Raw genomic sequence first — 23,900 nt, forward strand, 5'->3', positions numbered from 1 at the left:
GGTGTGTTTATCTCACCAATATTCAACTAAAAATGGGATAAAAAAAATAGGAAAGAGCGAAGTTAAAGAGGAAAAGATTGAAGATTAACTTGGGGGCAGAGAGGAAGTTGATAAGGCCTCGTGGGAAGCAGGTATAGGGACAGAGTTACCCAGGATTGCTGACATTTGTAAAGAGAAGCAGTACACTCATTAACGAGGAAGGCTGCAGGACATGACAACTTAGTTGTAAAACTTTATAAAGGGAGCCAGGTTCTCAGAATCTGCCAGTAAAACCTCATTAATTTCAGCCCTATTAATTTGCACTTGATGCTAATGCAGATTTTCTCTGCACAGTCTATGAAAACCTGCGTTTGCTAAGCAACTTATCAGTATAAACACAATTACCATGACAGTATGTATTTGGTCGAAGATAAATAAATTCTTCCTCATGCTTAAAGGATTTAGAAGCTTTCTTCACCAGCCAAAAGTTCAGGTGCAAATTAAACATGACCCTCATTTATTATAACAAAATTACCTGTCTTTCACTTTTGGTCTTCTTTATCCTCAAAATTATATTACTCAACTCGAAGCACTATTTAAAATTTATAAGTTTCAATAGCTAAATGGCCTTTCTTCTTTCATTCCAGCGTGGTGGTGTGCTTTTATTATTTTTGGCATTATCTTCTTTGTGTAACCTTGATGAATTTGGGTGAGTTAGATATTTTCCAGATGGTTTTAATCATGTTAAGCTGGGAGTTCAGTTGACAGAGTTCTGGAGGCAGCTCGTTCGAACTGATCTTAAGGTATGGATATATTTTTGTTTCCATTTTCTCATCAGGATCTGCAGTCAGTTTCTTCTGGCTCCCACAGAGTTCATTACCAGGTAACACATAATTGACTCTCCCTGTTTCATACCTTCCGGTCAAAGGCAGTTCATCTCTCAATTAATGTCTCGTTTGGATTAGAGTCCACATCTTCCTTAGAGAGTTCACTTGAAGAACAAAGCAAGGTTGGCATTCTGATTCTTTTGCATTTTTCTGGTTTTGGACAGTCCTCCTCTAGCACACATTTGGACTGTGGATTTTCTCCCACTTCATTTAGAAAAGATGATATAATGAAGTGCTTTCGCTGCCAAATGCTAGAAAACTCAACTTAAACTACATCGACGGGGCAAGAGTCTATTGGTTCACAATGACAAAAAGTTCAGATCAAGGGTGGAGTTTACGTATCATTTGTTCATGGTTTCTGCTCCATTTTTCTGCTGCTGTTTTTGCCCTGTTCTCCACTTTCTGCCAATTTCACCTCTGCACTAGATGTTTACCTGGTCCAAGGTGGGTGCCATTCATAAGATGGCTGCACGTTTCTCCTTTACCGCCAGGAAGGTGAATTCTCTGCTTCCCACAGCCATCAAGCAAACAAGCCATCTGATTGGCCCATCCTGCACTTTTGGGCAGGATTCAGTAAACCCAGCCTACCTCTCTCTGATGACCCACGTCCTGTCCATAGCAGAACACTCAGATACCCTTTGCCCCGACGATCTTTGGGAGTGCAGTTTCTCCCCTGTCTTTCCCACCTCTATAGTACTGTTCCAGCCAGCCTCTCACCCATAAGATTTCTCAGTCATGATTCGGATACCAGGGCACAGTATCGCCCCAAACTTCGAGAGCGCATGCAAAGCTGTCTGAGTGGTCCCATGACAGCCCTTTGTCTGAGAGGCCCAGGGAGTCAGAGAATGCCAGTGGCTCCCTCAAATAAATCCTCTCCTAGTCCCTTGTGTACCTCTGTGTGGAAGTGGGGTTTAGAGATGTCTACATTTGAAAATCCTGCTTTAACATCTTTAGGTTTTGGTGTCTCTTTTGCTACACAGGAAATTTCCCGTTGATCATTCTTTTGCATAAACAACAAAAACGACAATTTTTAAAACCCTATACAGATAGAATCTAAGTAGCTTTCTTTCCCTGACGAGAGATGCCCCATACTGTCAGCCAGAACAGCCTGATTATCCTGAGGGTGAATGTCAGGAGTGACCTTGGCCTTCTTATTTGTTTGTATGATTATTTCTCTTAGTACTCCTTTATTCTAGAGCTCTTGCTCCCATCCAGCAGCAATAGAAAGAGTGTCAATTCACTTAGGATGTGTTTTAATTGGGAAAATAAACTGTTTCTGAGACAGTTTTTTTTTTTAACCAACCATTTAAAAGCAAATTTCCACTTTATTTTTTAGATAGAGCACAAAATTCCTTCCATCCTTTATTTGCCTATTTATCTAGAGCCACCATCTAGATGTTATTTTATTTTTAAAAGTACAGTGCTTGTAAAAGCTGGAGCTGATGCCTATTTTTTAAAATTGACGCTGTGGTAGGTGTAAGGTTTTAAGAGCCTGTTTCTTTTAAAAGAGTTTGTATTTTTTACTCATGGACATTTTGAATCTTTGCAATTTTATCAAAGTACTTATTTCAGACATATATTCGAACTAGATTTATGAAACAAAGGCGTTTATTATCCTGGCTATTTGATGTAGTCATTTTGGTGTGAATTTTGATATGCGGGTAGTTTGTACCATGTTCTTTGTGCCGCGTTTGTACATATTCATAGAGATCAGAGGGTGGTTGAGATTCTAGACTCTGATAAGGATATTTATTTCAGTGATTATTTGATAATAAAAACATTCAGCGGGATTAATGGTATTTATCGGACTATCAAAATTTTGCAATATTTTCGTTTACCTGCAGTCAGGTCAAACCTTGGTATCAGAACTGCTGCATTATCAACGTCACTTCACAGGTGTTGTACACTGACGGTATGGGGTCACCGATGCAGTGATCAAAGATGAGTGTCAGGAGCGTCACTTCGCTCCTGAATTATAAAAGTCGGGATCCCTGGATATTAGGGGAAGGCTGGAGTGAGATCAGGAGAAGCCCAGGGTCTGCTCATTAAACAGGAGGCTTCACTGAGAGAGCCTGTGTTTGAATTAACAAGGCCAGAAAATGGAGACGGTGGTGAGAAATTTTCTCTGAGCAGAGCAAAGGAGAGCCGGGTGAGGCAAGGAGTTGGGAGATGTAAACATTCACATTTGGCTGGGATCTCGAGCAGTCAGGAGGACGAAGGAGTTGGAGGGATGGTAAATAAAGAGTTCTATTTCAGCCATACTCATTTCGATATGCCTCTTAGATCCAAGAGTAGAAATTTGGACGTGTGAATTTTAAAGCTCAATGAAAAACAGAGGCCCAGAGGTAGAAATGAGAGAGTCACTAGCAACTAGATGGTACTCAAAACCCTAGGGGGGGACGATCACCCGGGGACAGTTTTGATAAAGAAGAGGGCACCGTGTCATATGTGCGTCTACTGATTAATCGAGAAAAGCACAAGTTTAAGAGAACGATCAGGCAGGCAGAGTCACGGACACTGAGACAAGCAGGAGAAAGCCGAACATCAAGGAAGGTCATATCGTGAAAGCCAAGAGGGAAACATATTTCAAAATCGAAGAACGAATGAAATGTGTCAAGTGCTGTTGAGAGTCTGAGATGATGTGGATTGATTTTTCTATTTTTGTGAGGATGCATCTAAAATACACGGGCTACAGGTACTTTTACTTTTATGCAGAAAGCGACAGAACCAGCTGGCAGGAGATTTAATACTGAATCTTTTGTTTTCTAATACAGAAATAGGTAATATCAGAATCTCTAGTCTGTCTCAGTGGGAGTTAAGGGGTGACGCAGGAGAAAAACCTGTCAGAAACATGGATCGCAAAAGGCCTTAAAAGCTTTTTAATGAAATTTCTTGAATATGAGATGGCACTAAATATGCCTGAAGAATTAACCTTGAAGCACGAATAAATGCCGGTGAGTTTCAAAACTTGAGAAGTTCTTGTTAGCTCACTAATTTGCAGTTGGGATTCTAGCTGACTGCTTCTTAAGGCTAGAAGATACTCAAGAGAAAACCAGCCTTTAGGAAGGTGCACAAGCGCCCAAGGCACCTTTACTGAGCTGTGTGACAGTTCCTAGCCATTTGAGCATTTCATCGCTTTGGCTTCTTCCTTTCCCAGATTCATAGTGAATTGTCAACAAAGCATTAAGGCTCAAAAATGACACCTTGTACTGACCTAACAAGGCATAATGCGTTATACAAGAGTGTGTTGGATATTTATAGCCTGCTGAAAATTCCTGCCTATACCATCTCTGAGGTCAAAATACAAAGGCCCCTTCATCCTAATGGCATCTCATATAACCTGTAACAGATAATTTAAACAAACAAAATGCATTGTGCTTACAAAGTCAGGATATTCTTGACCTTGGCAAATAAACTAGAATTCATAGGGAAATTAGACTCTGCCTACCTATTGATAAAGATGCTTTTTGAGATAATCCCTTCTCCACTCCTATCCTGGATTTCACCATATCCGTTCTTAACCCTAAGTCATAAAGTTACTAGGTAGTAGAGGCACATTCAACCATTCTAGTTAACTCTCAGCTGGGGGAGATTTGCCTCTCACATGGGACATTTGGCAACTGGACATTTTTGTGTGTCATGACTAGGGGAGGTGATACTACCGGAGTCGATTGAGCCGAGGCCAGCAATGTCCTAAACATCTTACAGTGCATGGGATAGTCCCCTGCCAAAAAGAATGATCCAGACACAGTCATCAATAGTGAAGAACTTGAGAAATCCCGAGTCATTCTGATGGCTCTCAGGCACATGACTGGGGACCAAAGGCAGAGATGGATGCCCTCGACGAAAGGGAAAGGAAGGAGAAAGAGGCACAGGAAGAGAAAAAGGAATGGGGGGTGGGGGAAAGAAAGAGGCATCTAAAGATATGCTATGGACATGGCAGAGTAGAATAAACGAAGAACCAGGAGCAATGGAACCAGCCACAATCAGGGTCTTTTGTAGACATTCGGAGTCCCCCCTTTTCCCAGTGCAATGCACCACAGGAGTGTGGTTTCTAGAATATTATGAGCTAATAATTTGAGTTTTAAATGAATACAGTAAGATTCAATAGTAGGTTCAAAAAGGGATCCATCCAGGTGATTTCTCTTTGTTAAGAATTAATTTACTTAAAACTAACAATAGAATGGTTGGAATATTTCAAAGTAGACATAACAGTTTTGCAAAAAAAAAAACAAAAAAAACAAAAAAAACAAAGAAAACCCACTTTATCCTTTAGAGGTGTCTTTCACTTCCATAAGAAAAACTCTTGGTCAGATCTGAGTCTACATCCGTTTGTTCATCCTCCAACCTTCCCTAGGCTAACGGTATTTGCCCACATATATTTGATTTCTTTATCTTTTCTGAGTGCTGGCTGTCCTTATTTATCTCTCTCCTTTCTCTGAAATCTCTTCCTCCTTAATTTGTTTTCTGGATTCTTGAAGAGTCCTTCAATTGATGAGCTGAAACAAGTTTAAGGGAGTCATTGTGGGAATTAATTGATCTTAGAGAACTTAGCTAGGAACTTTGTAGAATGTCGTTCCTTTGGGGAGGATCAAAGATATGAGAAATAAACTGAATAAGGAATTAAAATGAGACTTGCTTGGGATCAGGTCTGTTTGCTATTAAAAGTGACTACCGCTAATATACATACACACGCAGACACACACAGACACGCACAGACACAGACACACACACACACAAAGTTATTGTCAATCATGGAGGACTTTATTGCACAAAAAAAGGGCTCTTGAACATGTTAGAGTTCTCTCATTTCCACTTCCTACTACACCATAATTATTTCTTCATCTTTCAAAGCTGGTTTTGGAAATGCACTTTCCATATCTGTGTTCTTTTGCTGCAGGAATTGTGGGTGGTAAAGTCACTTTGAAGGGAAAGAGTTTTGAAAGATAAAAACAACGGTAGCAAGTCTATTAATTGGGGTTACAGTTGGACAGAGTTGCATACACACACATTTCTAACCATCCTTGACGCATCTGTTGACCAAGGATGAAGAGATATTGGTATGCAACTTGGTCATAGGAGGAGAGAAAAAATTCAGATGGGTTGGGCATGGGAGATGTCAAGGCAGGCAGGTAAATAAGAGAGACATTTAAAAATAAAGTAATTATTGACTGGGCATTATTAAATAAAGCAAGGATTTCCAATCCAAAGGAATCTGTTTTGCCTCTACTTAAGTCTCCCCTACATTTTATGAAAGAAAATGAATTTCATTCACAGTGAAGGTATAGTTAAATGCTAGGTGAATATCACTTAATTGGATAATCTACTGGAGTATGTAATGGGGCTGCTGTGCCTTCATTAAATTATGTGTGCATCAGCTTGCATAATTGGATCTAAATTAAGTGCAAGTTTGGCGTATGTATCCAAATAGTGGTTCAGATAATTTCCTTACCAATTACATGTAATTCGTGTCAGTTGACTTAAAATGTAGATATACATATATACCTATACTTTAAGTCAACTTTATGTATGTGTGTATATGTATGTGTATGTATAGTTAGTTAGTTAGTTAGTTAGTTAGTTAGTGGCACAGCTCAGGTAATTATGTGAGTACCTCCTAAAGTGTATATATATTTATAATATCAGAGTTGCTTTTCTGTGTGTGGCTATATTTTTAGCATGAGAAATGGATTTTCCATCAGCATATATCAAAAGAGAAAATTCACATATGAGAGACTTTTGAAATGAGCAGCATTTGTTAATATTATGCACCTAAAGAGAAGATGATTACATTTAAAACAGAAAGGAGCATGGTACATCCAAGATTCTATTACTCTGCCTGCATTATAGAGCAGTGACAGGCGCATTCATCTGAACCGCACCATTTACGTAAATAAAAATAACAAATCAAAAACGAGCAAGTCAAGTGTCTTATCTCTTTAATGAATGATTGATTTGATTACGCAGCTTGAGGGGACTGAGGAGACTAGAAGCCCTAAATGAGCACCAAAGCCATGGATGTGATGGTGTCACAGCTCAGGGAATGATGTGAGTGCCTCCTGAACTGTGGCTGTGTTCACACCGTCACGTTTCTTAAGGATCTACTGTCAGATGCTTTTGAAAGGTACATATTTTTAAGCTTGATTTTTTTTTTTTCCGTTTTTGCTTCTATCAGAAATGACATCTGTCCATGGATCTTAACGTGCAGCAAAGCAAATGTACTTTCAACCATTCTTGTTAGTGACATGGATGTTGCCATGGCCACTTTGGATTGTCCATGAAGCTGAGATCTGCCCTTGGAGCCAAGATTTGCCCTCTCGTGAGGGGCTGTTTTGTGTTTCTCACTTCCTCTTTCACCAAGTCTGATTCATGGTCCCTGCTGCCATGCGGTCACCCTCCCTCTGACCCTGAATCCAGAATTTCTTTATGTCAGGGCCACCCACCCACCTATGTGACACGTCCTCCTGTTGAGGATGCAGTGAGCTGCTTAAGCTGATATGAGGTGTATCACCCACAGTGCATTAGCAATGAGAGTCATTGAAAACAAGTTACAGCGGACTTAGTATGACCTCTGTACTGGCATCACGCACTCGCTTGTACTATGATCCTCTCTTTTGAGTAGAGAGAGGGGTGTAGATACACAAGGCATAGGAATTACATGAATCCTGAGGACATAAGAACCTAGTCACCTGTGGGTCATCACTAGTTAAGAATGCCAGAGGTTTATGGACCAAGGCTTTAAAGAATTAATTCCTTTTCAACAATCTGCTTCTCTTAATTCCTGCTCCCTTTTTAATCCATCCAAATATGCATTTTTCTTTGATATTAAGATGCTCAAAGTATTTCTCTTGACTACTTGTGTCATAAAGTCTGGCAGGCTTTATCATCTTGGCTTATCTCAGTTTTCTGACCACACAGAATTCTGGACTTCCGCTTGGTTTTTAAGTCTCCACCCAAAAGAGACATTAGGGTGGCACTTTTCTGCTGTGCACACTTTGGCATCTTTTCCCACATCTGTAAAAAGTTACACACATAGACACACATGAGCACACGTGAAGTCGTGTTTGCTTTTTTGAATGAAAATGAATGTACATTCTTCATACATTCGCTATACGTGTTACACCACAATTTATTTTTAACAGTAATATACCATGGACACTATGTCTTGCTAATAAATGAAGCTCTAATGCACTTTTTAAACACTGCTGCTCTATTCCAGAGTATGTATTTAACCCCATCTCCATGTGTAGACATTTAGGTTTTGTACAGTTTGGGCCGTTCTACATTGCTTTTGTAAACAATGTTGTAACTTTAAGCAATGATAAACATGGCACGTGCTAAACAACCCATTAACAGTGGCCGTACTGGTACGGCGTTTAGAATTGCAATCACATAACACATACAGCAAAGCTATCTAAACTCTGTAATCAAAATTTCCTTTACATGAATGTTATCTCGGTTCCTCGTCTCTGGATCATGGTTCTCTGGTCCTTGTTGACGGCCATGTTGCTATGAGATTAAGCAGATATGGGAGTGGAGAGTGGGCAGGCAATGGGACTGGAGAATTTGAGGGAGGAGAAATTCTGAGTTACCAGGCAGTGAACTGCCTGATAAGAAATTTGAAAGATTAGTCTGACAGTTAATGAAGGTTGAAACTGTGGGACATCTTTGAATACTGAAGTCAAAGGAAGGTCTTTACAGACAATTCAGATCATTCCAGTTTTTGCTTTTTTCATGTTTTTGCCAGAGCTGAGTCAAAAAAACTTCTGTCAAACGACCTATACAAGTCCCACCCATCCTACAAAACCCCAAATAATTTTAACTTCGCTAGAAACCATAACACCTGGTATATAAGATCTGTAGCAAATGAGTCCTGAGTTTGAATTTCACTCCACCACTTAATAGCTGGATACTTCTGAGAGTGTACTTAAATGCTTAAAGCCATAGTTATTAATTTATGGCTTGCTTTAAGGTGCTAAAGGAGAGATTCAGAAAGAATAGTGGGGTAGATGGTAGGATAGATATCTAGGGGCTAGACTATACAGCTTCCTTAATGATGGAATGGAGATGGCTTAAAAATACACATAAGAATATGGATTAAAATGAACCTACTAAGTAAGACTGTAGCCTAAAGCTTCTAAATGAACTCTAGCAGTAGCCAGATAACCCTAAAACCAAGTGAGATGGTTTTGTGAATTCTGGTAGTAATTTTTCCCATGCATATACCATGGGGGGTCATTTCCCAAATATGAGAGTCCTCAGGAGATGAAATAATATTCAAAGGCTGATAATCTAAATTTCATTTATAGAACCACCAAGGAATACAGAAGGAGAACTATGTTCATGAGAAATTCTCAAAAGTCAAAAAAGGAGCATACTATAAATACAAGAAAAGGAAGGACAGATTGCCAGTCACCAAAATGGTATTCATTGAGTAGATTATTGTTCCATATACTCTAAAGCCAGACAATGGAAATGAGTCAGGGCAGAAGCTACAGGCAGGGGCCTTAACGTAGAAATGGAATGGAGGAGGAGAACAGTCAGCAGCCTGCTGCTCTATTTGACATCATGACAACTGGCCTCCGTGTAAATGGATCGTATGATTTAGGATTGTGCCTCTCGGCACAGCTTAGCTATACATCAGTGTCAGGACACTGAAAACTTCTTCAGTGTTAGCCCCAAACTTGACTTGAAAGGAAAGGATTTTCTTAAATGTGAGCTGAGCCTTCCATTAGCTTCCCCAACAATTCCTGTCTCCTGCTCTTTTCATTACCAGACTCCGATTCTTAGGGCAGCTGGCTCAAAATCATGGCCCCGAAATCGATGACTTTTGACAATAGGCAGGAAGTAAGTGAAAATCGCAATGAGAATAGCCGCCCCCTGGGAAAAGAAGTTGAAATCTGGTAAATCAGACATATCACAACTCCAAAAATGGGAACAAGAAAGGGACTGGGGACTGGGGAGCCCCCAGATGGCTCACAGTGTTGGACACCTTCTGGGGACAAGGCCGATGCTTCATTGTCCTTTGTGACTGACAAATCATGTGCCTTGTTCCTCATTAGCTTTAATAAGTACCTGTTGAAAAGATTGGTCATAATCATGTCATAGGGATGAAAATAATGTGTAGCTAGCTGTGTGACAACTGACAACCCAAATCAGCCAATGGAAAGATAACAATTTTGGTGAAACTAAGCAAATATCTAGTAAGCATTGTAACTAGTGAATAAAAATATTATTGAATGGGGAGCGGGCAGTAAAATAAAGGGTTCTGAAAAATGTTGATTTTGATGGTAGAAGACATTCAGCCTTGAAAACAATCCCCTGAATTTTAGACAAGTATATAGCTTCTAATACTATGAAAAGAGGCATCAGATTGCTGATTAGGACAAACCAAAAATGGGGTGATTTCGGCCTTTGTGTGATGTCATTCTTTTTCGTATTCACTCATACAAATCTGTCCTATTTCTTTTCTCTGAACCCCAGAATCTGAGCCCAAATGCATTTATGGATAAAATAGTGTTGTGCCGCTATAGCACTATCTGAATGATCTGCTCTGAAGTTTGGCTTATAACCTGTGAGCTCCTAGTGTAATTAAAGGTCGAAATTGTTTTCAGGTAAAATAATTTTGTCCCAGCTGCCCGAATGTTACTTGTCCAGCATCACTATATCTGCATGTCCACAAGTACCAGCTCAAGGGCTAAGGAAGCGTTTCTCTTGTCATTTTATTTATTCCTCAAAAAATAAAAAATAAAAAATAAAATAAAATAAAAGCCCTTTACAGTAGATACTATGGGTGCCAATTTTACAAACAAGGCATCCAAGGCACAGACTAGATAAGGAACTCGCCTGGAATGTCACAGTGAGTGGGGTGGGGGTTGTCCCGTGCTCAGAGCTGGTGCTCTTGGCAAACAGAATTCCGCTGCCTCTGGGCTGGCTGCTTAATTGAGGCTGAGTCACCTACGATCTATTGCATTTGCCTTCTGGTTCATCAATCTGTCTTTTCTGTGATGTTTAAATACTACTTTGAGGACAGGAACAATTTTGTCCTATCAATTCTTATTCATCTGATCTCATCCTACAAAAATTTCAGTTTTTCGAAGCAGACTTTCTCACTAAAACTAAGTCTGTGATCAGTGTTTCAACTCAAGTGAAATACAGCAACCTCACCCGCAACCAGATACCCTGTTTCTAGTCTGTTCTTCTCCTTCAGATCTTTTAGTCCTAGCACCTACTTGTGCCTAGTAGCTAAATTTCTAGTTTCTTAGAGATTGCTGGTATGTTTTGTCAATCTGCTGCATTGAAACATCATTTTAACACTGATTTCAGGAAAATCTCTAGCTTTTAGAGTCCTAAGCAGGTGGGACCCTTTCATCTGCATGTATATGTGTGGACTAGATTAGATCCGAGGAGAAAATTTTGTTGTGACTTCAACACTTTTATATATCATATCTTTTTAATATGTAAAACTTTTAAATAAGTAATTGATAATGTAAATAATTGCATTACATTATCAATCTTTCCTAGATGTAATAAAAAATATTACATTTTTTCCTTTGGAATTCAAATGACTTTTAACATAAGACCACATTATGCTAGTAACTGCCCACTTAAAAACTCTTTTTTTTTTTTTTTTTTTTCTCTTTTTATGAATAAGGTTGCAAGCTTCCAAAATGGAGGGAAAAGATGCAAACCTAGTTCAGGGAATTCTTTTCAGAGAAGTTAGGGCTGTACTTGTACTTCTCTAACCAGCCACCTAAGATTGCAGATTAATCTTCAAATGGGACCAGGAAAGTATCTCATTATTTTTCAATAAATTTTTTTTCATGAGATTCCTGTGTCTTTAATTAGTGAAGTATTGTTTAACTTCAATTATTTAGGCAATCTAATTGTATAAATAGATCTTCCGTTTGTCTGTTTTTCAAAAAATAAACATTTAAGTAGAAGAATTTACAGTATTTACTTAAAGGGCTGAAAACAAACCTTTGCGAGAGACCATGGATGGAAATCAGCAAAAAGTTCATTGCCTCCTTCTCTGTAGAAATCGGCCTGAATTTAGCCCATTACCAGAGAATAGCTATGAGCTCAGGGAGTTTCCACTGTCTGATTTGACAATCACCAGTAACTCTGAAATAGTAATTCCTATTTTTGTGTGTCTGGATATGGTTCAGGCATTTTCCTGATTAGAATCTCATTTTGTTGAATTGTCTCTGACATAAATTTTTGATTATTTGCATTAGTAGCTTTTTAACCTTTGGGGGTTTGATAATTTATAGAAAAAAAATTGGTACCTTTATTTAGGAAAAGGCACAGACACATAGACACCAAATTTAGCATAAAATTTCAGGGAGTTCAGGGATTGCTGGACCTATTAAAAAACCCACTCGAATGTATTTGAAGTGTTTTAAAGTGCTCTGCGGCGACCAATGTGTTTTCCCAGAGCGAACCGATAAAGTTCTCTAAATAAAATCTCTTTAAGGAAGTTGAGTTATAGTAAACGCTTTGTGAATCAAGGTGAGAATAAATACATGAACAGAAAATAGGCAAAATAAACAAATAAAAGTCAGGCGCATGCATTACGTTCTCCAGACACGAAGATGTTCGCACATAAAAAGGTATATACCATTATATCAGTATTACTTTACAGCCTGTGGGGAAGTGAGTCATGTAGCTGAGGCAATATATTAATCTGCATTTAATTAAACTAAACCAAAGAATAGGCAATGTTTTCTAATTTGAATATTTGAGCAACAACGTTGTTAATCTTTAGATTTTTTAAATGACAGATCAAGTATTTCTGCATTCTTTCACAGTTGATTCTTACCTAGGGAAATTGGGCTATTTTTTCATGGTGGTCTCTGTAGCACATTTGACGTCGAAATTCAGAAAATAGCCTTGGTGTTTAAGTCCCTTTACTATGGAGAAGATAGCCATGTTTCCATCTAATATCTTTATTTATTAGTTTTCATGGTTGCTACTAAGTATTTCAAATAATTTTCAAATGTTTTGGTTTATAATTACATGTCAGACATGTTGGTAGCTTTATATGTTTTATAAAAATACATTAAGAACCTTAAGTTCCTTTAAAACAAGATGTCCCATGTGTCAAAATATAATTCTCAAAATGTTTAACGTAAGTCTCGTATTAGTAGGTACTGAGCACATGTCAAGATGTCCTTTAGCGTAACCAGGAGGGTGCAAAGCCAGTCCAAAAAAAAAAAGAGGAATATGTATTTATCTCTGTATCCATAGCTATATCAATTCTATATCTGTAATTATAAATGTTGGCACCAGTCCTCAATGAGACCAAAATTTCCTCTATCAATTTAATTTACAGAACCCACTCATATTAAAAACTCCATATACCGAAGCTTTCTATTAGTAAAACGTTACCTTTTGTCATGGTAACGTTAGGTCTATGGTTCTAAAACTTTACCATACATCAGACTCACAGGAAAGCTTGCTAAAATGAATTTCTGGGTTCTGCCTTCAGGGTTTCTGTAAACGTGGTGTGGCACCTGGGAATTGAATTTCTAAGAAGTTCCTAGCTGATACTGGTGTTCCAAGGTTCACACTTCGAGAACCACTGAGTTAAGCATAGGCTGTGCCTGATCACAAGTAAAGCAGCAGGGAGTATTGGTTAAATTCTCAAGGAAGTCGATGCAATTTCTGCGTGGCTCTCATATTCCGTCTATGTCATTCCCATTTCGTTCTCCTGTCCTCCTCTGTACACACAGGATCATCCACGCCCAGCTGCTTTCCAAGGATGTTCCCTATATTCAGACATCTCAAATCCCTAATAAGGGTCAAATTCCCAGTATCTTTCCCACAGAAACTGCCCCTCCACCCTCGTTTGTCCTATTTCTGTCAGCGAGTTCAATTTCACTATGAGCCAGAGCTAGAATGCTCCACCTCATGCGATGTAAAGTAGAATGTACTTTTTATTTATTTTTTTAAATCATCAGTGGCAGAGATTCTCTTAGTAAGGAAAACTTTTATACCTATATGGAGAACCGAAATGCAAATGAGAGCCCGCTGCTACGGGTTCCCCAGCTTCACAAAGCGAAAGAAATTCCCCAAAGGAAGTAAAAGTCCCCAATTCTATCATTTATGAATGTTTAATGGAATAATTGAAAACTGGCAAATTTTATGTGGGGATTGTTTTAGAAAGTTCTATGTGAAATAATTCATTTCAAAGCAGAGCCCCTATTTCTGTTTCTAGTAAAAAAAGATGTGATTTGGTCTCTCACTAGTGCTTTGTTTAGAAAGGAATGCTCGCTCTTAGAAATAGGCTCTGTGGTAGCATGTCTGTTGATCAAGGGGTCCCTCGAGCCATTCAGATGGAGCCACGAGGACATTTGTGTCTCTTTCAGGACCAAGAAACCTCCTTCCCCAGGGCACTCTCAGCTCAGAGACTCTCTCCACGGTGGTGCTTTCTAGATGGTGAGTGTTTCTGTATTTCCTGGAGGGCTGGAGGTGGGGAAGCACAGGGCAAGGCGTCGATGGCTGCCATGGACTCTAGTTTCCCAAAAGATGAATCAGACACCCTTCACTCGGCTCCACATGATCGGTATTTGCATCTCTAGTGACGTGGACTTACTGAGGTCGCAACTCATCTTCGTGAAGTCATTTCCTTCAAAGCAAGTTGGTTAACTCTGGCTGGATTTCACAGCATCAAATTGCTCAAGTTGACCTTTCCCCTTCACTGCCCTCCAAAGTCCCCTAAAATTGACGCATCCCTATCTTAAAACGAGGCTGGTAGATGGGATCAGTAAGCATGAGGTGGATAGTAACATGTATGTTGCTTGTATATTTTGGAAGTTTCATATTCTTTTCATTAAAGCATCATTTTAATATGATGCATAAGTTTTTATCAAAGTGTAGAAAATTTCAGTTGCATTCATATCTGCTCTGTTGAGCATGACTTGAATACATAATAAATCAGTTATTTTCTGATTGGTTAATGAGTCCATTTTCCATTGCAAGCATCTCTCACTCCCTGGATTCTGCCTAATCCTACTTTTCTATCCAATGACCCATGCTGAAGTACATTCCTGCTCATATGCTACCCAGTGTGTCTACTACCCAGTATCTCTCTTATCTATGTGGACATGTGGTTTTCATCATAGACCTCGCTCTTGTTTATCTGTGTATGCATCTGAGAGGAAATAAATGTGGATAAGAGTATGGCAGGATGTGAGAGTGTATGAAGAGTATTACAAAGATGAGCACTTGTATCTATATGAAATCTAACCCACATCAATCGTGACATAGGTTTTCATTAATGGCTTGTCAGCTATGTTGGAAGATAATTTACATTGCCTTTCCTCCAACTCTTTCATTTCTTAGTGATGAGAAACACAATCATTTGTTTTTCCTGAATCCAGAGGAACAACTTATATTTAAGAATATTATGCAAATTTATATGAATTGTTCTATATATAGTCTGTTCTATATAGTCTTAGGTAAAATTATATTTGTAGAAAACGATCTTAACCCAGATTAGTTTTACTCTATAAATAGTTTTATTAGAAACCTTTAAAAGGTGATTACAGTCATGGCTAAAAAAAGCAAAGTAGAGTAAGCCCTTCTCAGGCAGATTTTACTTTCCTGTTGCTTTTAGGGGGCAGGGAGCATGATTGTCTTGTTTCTTAGCTCATTTCCTTTGGAGAAAAGCTACACATTAAATATTTATGATGTTTGAATGATTATTTGCATTTTGAGTTTTTCCCTTTAGTACTGTGTACTTTGTAGAAAATCTATTTATAATATTTGGACTCTGTTAGATGTAAGCAAGGAAAAACATTCTTTTGAATATAAAGAATGATCAGAATAATTTTTAAAAACCCAAGGTTTGCAAGATTTTTTTTTCTCAAGTCACAACTGCAGCTCAGTCCCTTTTAGGAATGTGTGTGTGTGTGTGTGTGTGTGTGTGTGTGTGTGTGTGTGTGTGTGTTTTCTGTTTTGACTTTCTTCAGACATAGCTTAGGGACTCAGTTTTAGAGTAAAATGATTCCTTTAATACCAGCTGTGGTCCCTAGCACTGCCTCTTCAAGCTCTTTTACAAAATGAGAATCATTACTTCCTCGGGAAGTCTAGCTACCTACAGTTTTTTTTTTCTAGCTTTATTTACTTAATAAATACATATATGGAGTCCCAGCTCTGTTTAAGGACCTGTGTTAATATCTGGAGACATAAAAGAATAAATCAAACAGACCTTTAAAGACGCAGATGTCTTAGTCTCATTGTCATCTGTGAAGATGGTTTCTATGAGAAGTGGAAACAAAATGTAATGTGCATAGAGGTAGGAGCGATGGATTCCATCTGGGGCGGATGGATGGACTGAGGGAGGCTGCACAGAGGAGGTAGCGTTTGGTTGGCCTTGAAAGACTAGTAAGATCTAGATAGGCAGACGTAATGGGGAAGGAGGGTTTTCTGAGCAGTGGGATAGCAGTGGCAGAGTTGTTGACGTCCTGAGTTTTTCTTTATAGATTTAGAGACTGGTCAGTAGTCCCCATGACTGGAATGTAAGGTTTTTGATTGACGTGGTTGGTCAGGAGGTTGTAAATTTGGTGCCAGATCATGGGACACTGAATGCCATATACTTTTTTTTCTTTTCTCTCCCTCTCCCCGCCCCCCCCAGCAACTTCTGCTGATCGCTTTTATCGAATAGACAGATCTCAGGTAAGTTTTCTTGAGCCTACTTGTGAAAGTGAAAAATTCCCAAGTAAAGATACTTTATTGGTAGCTAATCTTAAAAGTTTTTATAACATAAATGCTGAAACATTTACTGATTTTGGAATGGTACTCATAGCCTAAGCTATGATTTATTTGTCTTCATGCGACTTGTGGACTCTAGATGATATAGCTTGACCTTGCAAATGAGTACAGTAAATAACTAGGCTTGTGAATATTATCACCAGCCTGCACTCCAAATTTTCAAGTACACTACCATTTCTACTGCTGCCTAGTCAAATGTTATGCCTTTAAACAATTGAGACCTTAGGGGTACCTCCAGGCTACTTAGTTTCAACTCAACAATTCCCAGAGTTCAGTAACGAGAAAATAAAATTCTTATGCTCAATGATAACATGTGCTCCCACTGTCAAAATTCTCCTGCAAAAAGAAAGTACAGTATAGAATCCAGTGATGAAAACAGTTGTGAATCATGCTACTTACTTACCCTTGACCAGGTCCTCGGGGTGGACATCCAGGTTATTGTGCATATGGGGTGTCACTTCTTCTATATGATAGTATTTGGGAAGAAGAAGAGGCAAGGACACCTCTGGTTATACCTAACAAGATGCTAGTCAGCTAGGAATCAAACCAAGAGGGCTTCATCTCTCCCCCTCGCCAACCTCTTGCTATGACTTCACTTCCGGGAGGGAAGTCCACTGGTCAGACCCCTGAAAATACACTGTGGACATTTGCTGTGTCACAGAATTTCGTGATTCCTCAAGACCAAGGATGCCTTGTTTTGTGATCCTTTAGATGATGGATTTGAGCATCCTGTCAATCATCTAACAGACTTCTTTTTCTTCCTTAGGAACATTTGCACTTTGTGATGGAGATTTCTCAAGATGAGATTTTTATTCTGGACCCAGATATGGTGTTGTCACAGCAGGCGGGGACACCTCCAGGAATGCCTGATCTGGTCGTGGAGCAAGCCTCAGGGTGAGTATATATCTCCTTTGGTGGTGTGATGGTAGGAGTGGCCATAGGGTGACATCAGTGTCTCGTTTTGCTTTGGACTTGACAATTCGAATGACATCAAATTGTTTTAAAATAGTCCGTTCCTTATCCATGGGGAATACATTTGAAGACCCCCAGTGGATGCCTGAAACCGCAGATGGTACCAAACCTTATATATACTGTTTTCTCGTATACATGCAGACCTATGATAAAGTTTAATTTATAAATTAGGCACAGTAAGAGATTTACAACAATATTGAATAATAAAATAGAACAGCTATAACAATATCCTGTAACAAAAGTTATGTAAATGGGATCTCTCTCTCTCATTAAATATTATGTTATTAAAAATCATCATATCATCATTTCACAATGACCCTCCAAATTTGGTTCTATTATTATCCCAAATCCATAGATATGGAGATTGATGCTTAGAGGGTTTTATAACTTTCCCAGGATTGCACAGAAAATACATGGAAAAATTGAGACTCAGTCTCAGGTTTTATGATGTCAGACCTCATGCATTTAACCACTATATTAAACCCACCAAAATAGTATTACTATTTGTAAATTATTCCAACAGTTCAAAACTATTTATTTAGAGCTTTTTAGGTGTCAGGTACTAGTGTAAGCACCTGGGAAACAAGCGCGCTAAAATCAAAACAGACAAAAAGCCCTGCCCTGTGAGAAGCCTAATAAACCAGTGTTTTGCTCATATATGGAGGCTAAATAGTTAAAAGGATTTCCCTGGAAAGTACACACACATGTGCTCAAATAGCAAAGACAAACTGTGCGCACATCCTCATACAACATAAACAGACATACTCATTTAAGTAACCCTGTGACCGTTTGTCCCTCTTCCCTAATTTAGTCGACCATCGCTGCTATTTCTGATTATCTCTCACTGGGCCGGGGCTGGGGGCATCAAGAGAACACAGAAGTGGCGGAATGGAACAGGTGCAGATACATAGCTGTGTTTAGGAATCCGGAGCTGGTGACATCAGAGCTGTCCTGGCATGACAGGACCACAGAAAGGCACACAGGGTGGCCCGACGTAACCCTGGGAGTCTCAGAAGTTGGTAGAGGAGACCACCTTCGTAGTCCATGTCCGATAAATCGAGCCTGTTGGTTGTGGGGTAAACAAGTGAGAGGCTGTGTCCTCCTGCCCCACCTGATCTGATGAGAGCGAATACCTTCCGCCAAGTCCACTGTGGGCCTTGCCCTATCAGTCATTCACCCCGGGTCAAATAATAGCCAAAAGAAATGGCTTTGTTCCGGGTTAGCCCTCTATTAGCTCTAGCTCCAAGTAAGTAGTCTGAAAATCCACTAGAACTCGACTTAATGCCTTTCTCATTTCTCATCAGTGGCCCCTCTGGAAATGAACTAGAGACAGAGAAGCAGTGACAGAGGATGGTCTTTGTCATTTTCTAACCTGCGTTTCTGCATCAGGCTCCGTTACTTTTCATTCATGTCGCGTTTTAAATTACTTCCTCTTGAAATTCAGTTTTCTCATCTGTAAAGAGGGCCAGATCATACAAGTAGCTCATGATGCTTGAGAAAATTGACGTAATAAATGCAGAGTATCTAGTAAATATCCAATAAAGATGAATTTCCCTTCTCACATTTAGAGACAAGAACCATCTTAAGAAAGAGTGGAATTAGGTCCTGTGGCTGACTTGGCTTAAATGCCCTTCTCTCTCTCAGAATGTCAGACTGGTGGAACCCTGCCCTCCGGAAGCGCATGCTGAGCGACAGTGGGCTGGGCACGATCACTTCGTATTATGAGGACTCAGATATGAAAGATCTCAGCCCCTCCCGTGTGCTACAGTAAGAGTGCTCTCTCTGTCCTCTCCTGTGTGCCATTGTGATCGCCGGGGGTGTCGTGTGGGGTCTTCACCAGTGAGAAGGGTTGTCTTTTTGGTGTTGTTCACACTGCCTCCTGGCGGTCACCCCGTGGTTTGACATTTTATTCACTTTGCCCACTTTTATCCACCCAAGCTCCTCTTGGAGCTTCACTTTTCATTTCTCTTGCGTCCTGAACCACATTGAGAACGTTCATGTGGATCTATTAAGACTTTCAACCTCCTCAGTGTTTGCTTTACTGGAATCCAGTGTTTACCAGATGTCCTTATGTTGGCTGCATCATGAAGACATACATGAGCATGATCATGAACAGTTTGGAAGTGACATATAGTTTTCATTTGTATGAATATTTCGACGTGCTGTTAGCTCTGCTTCATTTGCGTCTGGCCCTGAGCCTGTGGACTCGGCTGTATAATACAGCCGAGTGGTGGTGTTGGCTGCAGTGGACTGCCGCTCGTGTGGCTCCATTCTCTTGGGGCAAACAAGGCCACCTTTGTTCATAGATCAGCATAGCAGGTGTGCTTTCTGTTTAGGTCTTATGATCTGAAGTTAGATTGGAGTTTGCAAGTGTTGGCACATTTGTGTCCAGCGAATCCTCCCTCCTGTTATTGCAGGAGCAGGTTTTAGGTGCAGGCTGTGGTCACAGACATATCCTGTCACACCCATTGTTTGAAGTCAAGCCTATCACCCTCTTCAGAGGTTATGCAAGTTCATCACAATCCATGAAATTAGGCTGGTTCCCACTCCCCTAATCCAATAGGGACAATGGCCTCGTAACCATGCTGTCTGACTATTTTTATGAAATAATAAGATTACTAAGATGCTTAGAAGCCTAGGGTTAACTGAAGAGGCAAGACAATGCATTGTTTCTAAAGGAAAACAAGAAGCAATTTCTGTATGACAAAAGGGAGAAAAATGAAAAATTTGAAGCTATTTCATTGATAAAAGTTGTACTCAGACGCTTTGAGGGCAAAAGGTGGCTTCATTTTAATTGCTTTTCTGTACTTCCTCTTATTTCGTTGAGTAAAAAAGGGAAAGGAAAAAAGTGAATTTTCCTTTTTAAACTACACTCTTAGTTTTTGATGGCATTTTGATTGCTTACAATTCAGGGTGTTTTTCCATTTCTTTTTTTATTCAGAATTAAGGCTTGTGAACCAAGATGAATCAGCCACCCATTGATGGCTAAAAAAATTTGGTCATCTAGCTGTGGACAGATTTATTTGAAAATCCAAGTTTTAATTAGCTGCAGAAATCGAAATTACGCCTAGACAAACCAGATGAGTGTTTTAGTTGTTCTTGTACACAGACCATTTCAACAAAGTAGAATATGAGCTTAATCTAGTTTCCTATGCCCTAATTTTTCTATATATAGTGTATTAATATATCTATCATAATATATAAAGTGGTTGTTTCTAAATAAGTATTCTTTCCAAGTATCACAAATAAATGTACTACTTTATATAATACCCAAGTTCTTAAACCTCTATATTAAAATCAACTCTTATTTTTTATTTGGGTTGTATTATTTTTCAGGGACTTCTCTTAATTGTTTATTACTCTGTAGTTGACAACTATCTGTTTTCCTTGTCATTTATAATACTGTATCTCTTAAAAACGCTAGAGCAACTGACTATGTTTAAAAAAATTTCAGCCAAATCACCTGGAAAACAGACAAACAAGGTAACATTCAAATATTCATCCAGAGCATCTGAGTCTTTCCAGCTGAATCTCTGGACAGGTATTCCTACCCCAGGCTTTGTCTGGATCCCTGATACATAGAATACATACATGAGCATGATAAAATGATTATTTGAAATGGCCTTTTAGAAAAAGCATAAATAATTTACCCTACCCTAATTAGTCTATTAATTCTTTAAAATATTTTATCGTGTTCATTAATTTCTCAGGAAGAACATCTCTTTATTTCCTTCACAGAGCATCTCCGATACAAATGGGTATAACTGCAGTTATAGAATAATGCAATTATATATAAATATATAATAATAGATAATATAATAATGCCAGCAATAGCTAGTATTGATAAAATACCTCCTACTTGCTTTGTACCCTAGTTAAATAATCTTTAACCCTTTCAACAACTTTTACATCTCATCATTGCTTAGCAGTTGAGCAAACTGAGGCTCACAGGATCAAAATACTCATCTTAGGTCACCCAAGATAACAAGTGTGAGAACTGTGGTTTGAATGAGGTTGGCTTGACTTCTGGCTCCATGTTTTTTTTTTTTTACTGCACTACGCTGTCTTCCTGAAGGGTCAGTGCAGAGGGAGGATTCTCGGAGCCCCATGGCCCAAGAAAGGTTTACTTTGGCTTCTACTTTTCTTTTAGTATTTGTAAAGTGAAAAATTCTACAATATGCGGAGACTGTATTGGTACGTGCAATATGTATATGTGACTACATACTTAACCAAAAATAAATATGGTTGAGAAGTAATTTTAAGATAGTTATTTTTGCTGTTTAAAAAGGGATTGAAACAAAAAATGGTGATCATAAACATTTATTTAAAATTTATTAAGTATGTATTAAATACATCTCTTCTTTAAAGAAGTATAAAAATTCTATGAAAGATACTCATGTGCCAACCATCATTCTATATCTTGTTATCTTTTTATGTTATTTACATTAGGTCTTTCAATTCATAAACAACATTGAGTAGCATAAAAATTTGTATTGTTTTATTTATTTATTTTTTGTTTCATATTGTTTTATCTTTTTACTTTTCGGCACCTATATCATACAAATGCATATACTTTTGGAGCTTGCCATTTCATTCAACATCATGATTTAAAAACTTATCCATATTGATATTTGCAGATTTTTAAACCAGGTAATTTGGGGCAGAATATTGTATTATAAATATGCTGTAACTTATTTCTCTATTTTGATAACGATTTCTAGTATTTTATTATTTTGAAAAGGCAGTGAACATCCTATTACATGTATTCTTCTGCACTGCAGGGTGTACATGCAGTTTTGATTTTACTTGATAGGCAAAATTTACCTTCTCATTAAGGATATTTAGGAATCGATCGGTATCTGAAGAATTAGTTTAATATTCTAGGTACAAATGGCATCTGCTGTGTAGATTTTAAAGTCTCAGCCAACGTGGAGATAGGAAAAGTTTGATTTCAACATCCTATAAACAATGTTAAATAACCTGCTATATAAAAAGCAATCAAAAGGGGCATCTTAAGTACCTGGAGCTAAAAATACAATTTATCAAAGTTTGCAGGAAATCATGCAAGTGGTATTCACAGAGTGATTTATGGCTCTAAATTCATTTACCAAGAGAAAAATGATTGCGTACCAATAAAGCATTCAACTCGACAACTGGGAAAAGAATCTCAGAGTAGAGAACAAACAAGAGAGAAATAGTAAAAGACAGAAATCGATGACAAATAGAATAAACCAAATGGAAGAGATGACTAACCAAGAATATAACATTTTTAAAAACGATTCTTTGAAGAGATAAATAAGAGGGACGAAATGATGAGAAAACTCAAGAAATAAATATGGGAAAACTACAGAACTGTCACTACAGTGCTTTCCTCAGTTCATTCTTCCTCTGTGGCAGCCAGTCTGGATCTGCGTGAGGTGGTCTTCTCCAGATTCTAACCGACCCAAACCCCTTGGGTTTCCTCGGGGTTTTCTCATCGTTTAAACTTTAGTAACTCAGATGCGTCAACCTTCCTCCTACTATTTAGGGAGATTGAGACAGAATGAGCAAAAAGAATGAATTAGCTTTCTATTATTCCTGGGACTGATCGCATTTATATTGTAATTCCACACAGAAATGCTGTAACTTTAAGAAAAAAATGTATGTGTATATGTATATATATAATAGAGAGAGAGACCACTTATACATATAGGTCCTTTTGGAGAAACTAGAATCCTGTAGAAGGGTGTATGTACAACATATACAGGGTCTTCAAAATGTTAGGAACTTAGTAAAAAACAATCTTTAAGAACCAATTTTGAAATAAATCGATGAGAAGTGGTCGACTCACATATGACTGCTAGGACCATAGTGAATTGTCTTTAATTTCAGAAAATGTTTTCAGTGTCTAAGGAAGTTCTCCTTAACGCAATTCTGGAAAGAGGTTTGTTCTTACCGTTGATCGTACCACCACAATTAATGACAAGAGTATATTTCATTTTGGCAGAAGATTCATTTATAAGGAAGAGATTAACTCATATTTTAGCAGAGAGTATCTATTTCAGTCCTAACAAAGACTTTTTTCAACTTCAGGATATATGAGATTTTTTTAAAAGGCACTCAAGGAAAACCAATGAATTCTTTCCAAGTTATCTTTTCGAATGGGACAGAATTAACTGTGAGTCACATGGGTCAAAGGAAAACAGATAAAGGGACTGAGAGATGCTCCCCAATTTCTAAATAAGATAACCTTTTTTTAGTTCTTTGTTTTGTGGTTCATGCGAAACCTCCAAAAGTGATGGAAGG

General features: G+C 38.5%; 1 protein-coding gene across 1 annotated transcript in view; it reads left to right on the plus strand.

Annotated features, from left to right (window-relative positions):
* Window positions 1-23,900, plus strand: part of DGKI (diacylglycerol kinase iota) — a 273,413-nt gene that overhangs the window by 177,699 nt on the left and 71,814 nt on the right. The window contains exons 22-26 of the mRNA XM_023530296.1: window positions 818-862; window positions 14,237-14,306; window positions 16,537-16,547; window positions 17,410-17,537; window positions 19,260-19,382. Of these exons, the coding sequence (XP_023386064.1) occupies window positions 818-862; window positions 14,237-14,306; window positions 16,537-16,547; window positions 17,410-17,537; window positions 19,260-19,382 (377 nt within the window). The remainder of the gene's footprint in view (window positions 1-817; window positions 863-14,236; window positions 14,307-16,536; window positions 16,548-17,409; window positions 17,538-19,259; window positions 19,383-23,900) is intronic.

Source organism: Pteropus vampyrus, unplaced genomic scaffold (assembly GCF_000151845.1).
Source record: "Pteropus vampyrus isolate Shadow unplaced genomic scaffold, Pvam_2.0 Scaffold48, whole genome shotgun sequence".
Taxonomy (NCBI): domain Eukaryota; kingdom Metazoa; phylum Chordata; class Mammalia; order Chiroptera; family Pteropodidae; genus Pteropus; species Pteropus vampyrus.